This window comes from Peromyscus maniculatus, chromosome 12, assembly GCF_049852395.1.
Source record: "Peromyscus maniculatus bairdii isolate BWxNUB_F1_BW_parent chromosome 12, HU_Pman_BW_mat_3.1, whole genome shotgun sequence".
NCBI classification, from domain to species: domain Eukaryota; kingdom Metazoa; phylum Chordata; class Mammalia; order Rodentia; family Cricetidae; genus Peromyscus; species Peromyscus maniculatus.
In genome coordinates, this window is record NC_134863.1 from 36044681 (window position 1) to 36052973 (window position 8293).

General features: G+C 40.5%; 1 protein-coding gene across 1 annotated transcript in view; it reads left to right on the top strand.

The window, feature by feature from the left end:
- Positions 1-7211, top strand: part of Btla (B and T lymphocyte associated) — a 33051-nt gene extending 25840 nt beyond the window's left edge. Inside the window, exon 6 of the mRNA XM_076548882.1 lies at positions 1821-7211. Within this exon, the coding sequence (XP_076404997.1) occupies positions 1821-2069 (249 nt within the window). The 3' untranslated portion in view covers positions 2070-7211. The remainder of the gene's footprint in view (positions 1-1820) is intronic.
- Positions 7212-8293: the final 1082 nt, after the last annotated feature.

Consider the following 8293-nt stretch of genomic DNA (forward strand, 5'->3'; position numbering starts at 1 on the left):
GTCTCTGGCCATCACATCACAGTGCACCTGCCTTGTGGCACCCGCTGCTTTTTATAGAGTGTTACAGAACTTCAGGTGCAAAGAATTATGTTCATGTTAACAGAGTTTTCATGACAATGAGCCATTCTGGTGAAGAGAGCCAAGCCAACTGAACTGACAGACTAAGATTGGAAAATATAGCAGGGAACCTCGGTGGTAGACAGTGAATTTGCCACTCTTTAGCAATTCATTTGACAGTCTTCCGCGCCCCCCCCCCCATGCAGGCTCATTTCATGAGGGGGTACTTTCCATCTTAGCCAACCCACTCTTGGCTCTGTCAGGCCTCCAGCTTCCGTGTGATTTCTGGGTGCTCACCTCACAGGAAAATTGCAGCGTATCAGCAGTTATTGCCTCATTTCTCAAGTTAGGACTAAGCGTGCTTTGAGGACAGAGCTTTCCTCAGTAGGTATAAGAGAAATCCTGCTGCGTATGTCACAGTGAGACTTACCAAGGACTAGAGGAGGGTGACTAGTCAAAGATCAAGAACCTGGCAACTTTTAGGAAGAGCATAACTTGGCTGGCAAAGTGGAGATTTAAAAAGTCAAAATAGAGCCCTGGGGGAAATGGACCAGTGGGTAAAGCACTCTGTGCAAGCGTGAGAACTTGGTTTGGATCCCACAACTTATGCCAAATCTGGATGTGGTTGCACACACTTTAAAACCCAGTGGTGGGGGAAGAAGTGAAAACTGGTTGAACCAGGCACTCATTGGCCATCCAGCCTAGCTGAAAGTATACTTGAAGTACCAGCTTCAGTGAGAACACCTTTCTCAATAAATAAGGTAGAGAGGAATAGAGGAAGAAACCTGACATGACCTCTGACCTCTACCTGTACACACATGGGTGAATGCACCTACCCACACACATACAGATCCACCCCTCCCCCCTTCCACACATGAGAATTAAAACCCTAAATATTAACACAACATCATTCTTACCATCTGCATTTTTGTATAACCAGGAGAAGCTAACAAATAACTGAAAAGGGGGAGAAAAGATCAAAATTCACTTCAGTTTCCACAGATTTCTCTCTGTCTCACACCATTTAGGTCTCTGGCACTATTTAAAAGTATGATGATTTTTTTTTGCAGTAGAAATAACAAATAGAATAGTATTTTAGGACTTAATTGAAACTTTGTTCTTTCAAAATTGGCTTCCATTGTCTAGTTTAGCTCTCTCATCATAATGTGTATTGGATAACCCATGATGCTTCCTGTTCCTGCTTTCCGAGGAGGTCTCAGGTCTTTTTGCCTTGGGCTTGATCTTTTGATGTTCTATGTATTATATGCCAATGTGTTATAAGCTGCCTAAAATTTTCATAGAGTTATTTTTCTCTTCCAATGAACTGGACAGTGATTTTTTTCCATGGAAAGAGCATTGTGTGTATGTGTTGTGACCTTAAATGGCCCATAATACAGCACAAAACAACTGTTTGGGAAGAACGTAGTGAACTTCAAATATTTGGCCTTTGGGGCTCAGTGGTCAAGAAACTATCTAGCACTCATGAGGACCTGGACATAACATAAAATAACACAACACAAAACAAAACAACAACAAAAAAAAAACAATCCAAACCAACCAAACAACCCCACCCCCAAACAAACCAACCCTTTCATCCTTTGATTATACAAAGTTTAGTGAAAATGTAGATATTAAGTAACTTACATGAGGAACAATAGACGGTCTCTCTCAATGTGCAAAACAACATGTAGCCTTTCACTCAGAGTCTAATAATCAATATGTTTTGCTGCATCCTTACGTGCTACATCTCTTTTCTCTTGTAGGTTGATATCCCAGTGAGTCCCAGGACAAATTCCCAAACACTGCCATCAGAAACTGGCATTTATGATAACGATCTCTGGTCAAGTGTCCAGGAAAGTTCTGAATCTACAACTAACTCCCAATTGGAGGGAAACAAACAGGGCATTGTTTATGCTTCTCTGAACCATTCTGTTATTGGAAGGAACCCAAGACAGGCAAAGAACATAGAAGAGGCACCCACAGAATATGCATCCATTTGTAGGAGAAGTTAAATCTGGTACTGACATAGACTGTGAGCACTGTAGGATGGACTTGTCAATACCACTGTCTCGACCTTTGGGGTCAAATAACTTTCTTCAACCCGGGAATTTTCACGTCAAGATGGTTCGTACTGGGCTGTGTCCGAAAGGTCCATAGAATATTTAGTTAAAATTTCTGCTGAAAACTTTGGAAGAGTTTTGTACAAGAGCCTTGAACAAAAGACTTTTCTCTGGGAAAACTCATATCGCAAATAGTAGAATAATAGAATGTTTAAATTTGACCATGTCTTACCCAAGGTGTGAATTTAATATTTCCTTTGGAACTCTCAGAGAGACTTGCAGGGAAGAAAGAAGTGTGACATTTGGATCAACTCACTACACATTCTAGAAAAAGGATGGCCCAATTTGACTGACTAATCATAAATACAGTAATGATTGTATGTTCCCAATCTTCCATGATAACACAATTTCTCATGTCAAGCTATAGCTAAGGTTTTATTTTTCTTAATATAAAGGAAAATTATCTTGGACCCAATTCAGAAAAATATTAGAAAAGGTAATTGGTACAATACAGGTACAGAAGATGCCGAGCAGAGGTGGGGCCAATGTACATTATCCCTGCTAATGAGATGCTCATTACCACCCTGCTAAATCAAGAAAGTTGGGTAGGACAGGATTCATCAATGTATAGTGAGCACTTTTGTAATCAGAGCGGTAGTGTTCGGATCAAGCAGAGTAATGTGCATGAATGTGATGCAATGCTACCGAACTAATACACGTATGAACATATGAACAAGAGTCAACGGGAGGAGAGATTATAAGGCGAATCCAGATTGAACTTTTAAACCACCGTGTGCTTTACTCGAGAGCCAATTCAAAGGGCCATTCAGAAAAAGAAAGAATCTGGAATATGTAGTTGATCAGTAGGCGTTGACATACTTTCATGAATGTCTGTTTCTTGCTTCTTATCAAGTGAATCAGGACGAATCATATGTAATGAAATATGGCATATGGAGGTCATTCAGGTTTAAATTCTGACATTGTAGCTGCTTGAGAGGATAGATTTTTCAGGTGTGCTGAATTTCCAGATTACTTGAGTCTAATTATTTAAAACATAGCTCGTAATTTTATTCATCAGCCTGAGGCTTGAGTTCTCTGACTCTGAAACTGAGTATCGTCATCATTTTAGTATGCAGTGGATGGCAAAAGCTAGAAGCCACTAGAACAAACACATGAGCTGCTGAATGAGTGAATATGGTCCAAGTAATTGTGCAGGTGTGTGTGTGTGTGTGTGTGTGTGTGTGTGTGTGTGTGTGTGTTCCTGTGCCCATGCATGCTAAAATGAAAACGTAAGACATGACTTACAGAAACAAGACAAGAAACCAATCAGATTGCTGCCCTATTTTTAGTTTGCTTAGGAGGTACAAATCATAGAACCAACTGGGCATTAAAGAAAATAAGTTCTGACACGGTGGGAATAGGAATGTTGTTAGAGAAGGTATTCAGAAACAGACAACGAAGAGGCCTTGCTGAGAAATTTCTCAGCCACTGCTCACATCAGGTTTCAGTTCCCTGGATGTGGGACAGCAGACACTGTTTTCAGATACTCTTGCAACCAACTCTAGGTAAGCTCTTTCAACCAGGTGCATTTGTGGGTATTTATGCAAAAAAAAAGTCTTAAAATAGCTGCTTTAGCTGCTCATCTTCAAAACGGAAACAGGAAGTATGGGGGATGAGCACAGCACCCTGTCCCTCTTATCAGATCAGCATGTGAGTGGAGCAATTCTATCAGAATTGTCTCCAGCTTTAAAAACAAAATTCTTCTGCCAATTTTGTTTAAAACAATCTTTGAAAACCGCTGTGTGTGTATGTATATCTGCGTATGCCTGTATGTGTGTGTGTGTTGTATGCGTGTTGTGGCATATGCACACGTGTGTGCAGGAGCCAGAAGAGGACGCCAGGTGCCCTTTCCTATTGCTCTCCACTTCACTCAGTTAGGGACAGGTCTCTCCTTGAACCCGGAGCTAGGCCTGTAGACAGCAAGCACCGTGATGGATCCTTCTGTCTCTGCCCCCCATGTTGCTAGGGCTATCTGCTCATGCCCAGCTTTTTACACGGGTGTGGGCCATCCAAACTCAATCCCTTGCACAGCAAGCGCCTTTACCTGCTGAGCCATGCCCGATGCTCTTAGCTGGGTGGTGGAGGCACACGCCTTCAATCCCAGCACTCGGGAGGCAGAGGCAGGCGGATCTCTATGAGTTCGAGGCCAGCCTAGTCTACAAATCAAGTTCCAGGACATCCAGAGCTGTTACACAGAGAAACCCTATCTTGAAAAACCAAAAAAGAAAAAAAGAATGTTATTATTATATTTTATAGTGAAAGGCACTGCTAGAGATTTCACCTCTATGGATGGTCCATTATGTTTATGTTTGTACCGTGCTTATCAAAAATCACATATCATTTATGCTCTTATTCCTACTTAGAAATATATATATATATTTTCTCAAATACATCTGTTCCAGGATTATTTTCATGTTTATTTAAGTTACAGATGGTAGATAGTTTTATGATTTCCACGAACTTTAAGATTGTTGATTGTTCCCAGTAAGACAGTAAAATTGTTAAAATTTACCTGAGATTGAAGAAGCCAAAATTTACCAGTAGCTAGAACACTGAAGAAGACCCCCTCCCCACTCTGGCCTGGCAATCAACCGCTAATAACTCAGGAGGCAGGAGCAACCATTGTAAGCCCCTTCCCCATCCATGAAGGACATTGATGGCACCACTCTTGTGCAGGTCTTGCCCAAGAAAACCCAGCTGTTGTGAGTTCATGGGTACAACACTCGTGTCATGGCCCAAAGCCAGCATTACAGTGCTCCTTCCTGTGTCCCAGCTCAAACGTTCTTTCCCCTCTGTCTTCCTTCACCTTTCTTAATCACTGGAAGGGATGCTACACATGTCACATTTACAGGTGAGCGCTCAACAGTCACTTTATCTTGACCCTTTGACCAGCTCCAAGTCTCCGCATTGACCACACCCACCACATTAAGAAGTTCTTCTGACCAAGACTGAGAGCAGTCCAGATCTAGGGGTATAAAGGTAAGTATGTCAAAACCTGCTTGACCAGCTGACAATTTACCGGGCATTTTCTCTATTTTTCTTTTATTAAAAATAGTTTTTTTTTCATACAATATATTCTGATTACAGCTTCTCCTTCCCCAATGCCTCCAAGGCTCTCCCCATCTCCCCTCCCATCCAAATCCACACCCCTTCTGTCTCTGCTTACAAAACAATCCGGCATCTAAATAATAATTATAAAACAAGAAAACACAAAAATGAACAAATCCAAGTAGGACAAAATAAACAGAAAAAGCATGAGAAACACAGATAGATGCCATGAGACACATGTTCACACACATAGGAATCCCATGAAAACACAGGACCAGAAGTCATAATATAAACACGAAGGACCTGTAAGATTAAAAAAGAATATGCCCTGACCAAACATTATGAGACAAAGAGCATCCAGAGATTCCACTGAATTCATTGTGTGCTGTCCATCTGCTGCTGAGCAGGAGGCCTGCTCTGAAGAGTAGTTTGTATATCCAGTAAGAGTCCATTGTAGAATATTAATTTTCCATTTGTGAGTGGTTATCCATTGGAGATGGCTTCTGGGTTAGGGATGGGGGCTTCTGTCCACATCTTTCAGCTCAAAAACCCCCTCTGGTACAGACCTGTGCAGACCCTGTACAAGCTGCCTCCGTCTCTGTTTCTGTGAGTTCATATGTGTGTCTGTCCTGCAGTGTTTAGAAGGCCCTGTTTTCTTGGTGCCCTCTTTGCCATCTGGCTCTTACATTCTTTCAGCCTCCTCTTAGGCAGGGTTTCCTGAAGGGAGGGGTTTTATGAAGACATCCTGTTTAGGACGGAATGTTTCAAGGTCTCTCACTCTGTACATGCATCTGGATGTGAGTCTCTTATTTATTTCCATTTATCCCCCAACAAAAAATGAACTCAGTTTTTTTTTTTTGTAGACTTTTTGTCTCATATTGCTTTGCTTGGGATTTTTTTTCCTTATTGGTATTTTGCTTGTGTATTATAGTTTATAATTCTGTGTTTTCATGGGTTCTGTTTGTGCTTGGGTATGTACATGTCTCTTGTGCTTTCTCCTTTAAAACATTTCTTTACTCTGGTTTGTTTTCTAAAGAGGTAAAGAAAGGGTGTGGAGTTGAGTGAGTGGGGATGATCTGGGAGGAGTTGGGCGAGGGGAAATCATATTCAGAATATATCTTATGAAAAAAATATCTTCAATAAAAACACATAAAGAATTAACATAATTAAAAATTAAAACTTTTCATCAGAGTAAATATCAAGAAGAAAACACAGAAGTTTTCCATGTGCAGTTTTCTGCAGTGTGCACAGCTGGCCCCCATCAGCATCCTGCAGGACAGGAGACTAGTAAATGAGGACCAATGCTAAGATATCATTATCAATCAAAGTCTCTAGTGTGCCTCAGAATTTATTCTTGGTATTCTTGTGTCTATGGAGTTTAGACTTGCATAATGACCTTTACCTATCATTGCAAAGACATGAAAAATAATATTGCTACTTACCTACTACACACTGAGTTCCACCTATCCAACCCTTCTGTCCTCTTAACTCCTGGAAACTGTGTAATCTGTGTATTTTATCTGTAGCTTCGCTTTTTCCAGAACAGCTGGAGTCACATCCTATGTGTCCTTTTCATACTGGCTTTTTAGATGCGGTAACATGTATTAGTTCTGTCATGTTTCCATAGCTTAATAGTTTATTTCTGTTGAATGATATTTCATTGCTTGGACAACTTATAGTTTATTCATTCTCCTTCTGAAGGAAATCTTGGTTGCTTCCAAGAACTTGGTAATCTTGATGTGCTATAAACATCCATGCAGAAGTCTTTGTGTAGGAATAAATTCTTATTTTATTTGGATAAAAGCAAAGGAGGATGATCGCTGGCCTAGGGTTGTGTTTACTTTTGTAATAAGTGCTACAGTGGCTGTACCATTTTATATTCCCACCAACTTCCTAGCCAACATTTAATGTCATGTTTGGGAGTTTCATCATTCTAATGTTCAGCAATAATATCTCATGGCTATTTAAAATTTAAGTTCCATAATGGCATGTGGTATTCATCAATTTTATAGACTTACTTGCCTTCTCTGTATTTTCTTTTGGGAGGAATGTGTTCAAATGTCTCATCCCAATCTATGGTTCATCTTCTTATATTCAAGCTAATCAGGGAACTTATTTGCTACATTGGCTGTCACATTAGATTGCAGACTTTAAAAAAATTATTTTATGTGTATGGATGTTTTGCCTGCATGTGTGTGTATTCATACAAGCTGCCTCATGCTCTTGAAATCCAGAAGAGGGCATCAGATCTTCTGGAATTACAGACAGTTGTAAGTTGCCTTTTTAGTGCTAGAAATTGAACCTGTGTCCTCTGGAAGAGCAGCCATTGCTCTCAACATCTGAGCCATCTATCTATCCCTATCTGTGGGCTTCTTTTTTAAAAACAAAATTTTTAAAAAATGTATTTATTTATTTTACATCCGGACTGCAATTTCCCCTCCCTTCTCTCTTCCTTGTCCCTCTTCCTACCTCCTGTCTGCCTGCCTCCATCCATCCTCTCCTCCTCCATTTCTGTTGAGAAAAATGGCAGGCCTCCCATGGATATCAACAAAACATGACCTATCAAGTTGCAGTAAGACTAAGCACCTCGCCTTCTTTTAAGGCTGGGCAAGGTGACTCAGTATGAGAATTTTCTCATTTTGGATGAGCCATCTCTCCATCCCTATCTGTGGGCTTCTTAAGGGTAAATATTGTCACATTCCCATTTAGTTTCACAACCCAGTGCTTGCCGTGTATTATAATTAAATATGTTGAATTGTTTGTGAAGTAAACCATCCACTTTCTTTTTTTTTTTTTTTTTTTTTTTTTCTTTTATAGGCAAGGGATGATCTTTGTGTCAGATGCATAGGAACTTTGAACTTTTGGGAGCATATTAGTAATGTGGAATCACACTCTTCCCACCCTAAACATGGATTTGCATTTGAACAAAGCCCCGGGTGGGTTGCATGCCCTCTCTGGGTCTTATAATTCACTGAGCCTTTGTGAGCATCTCTCCCCAACCTCAGTCAAGTGCAGTAGGAACATAAGCAAAGGTACATTTATAGGAGAGATGAATCTGGAAAGTTCTA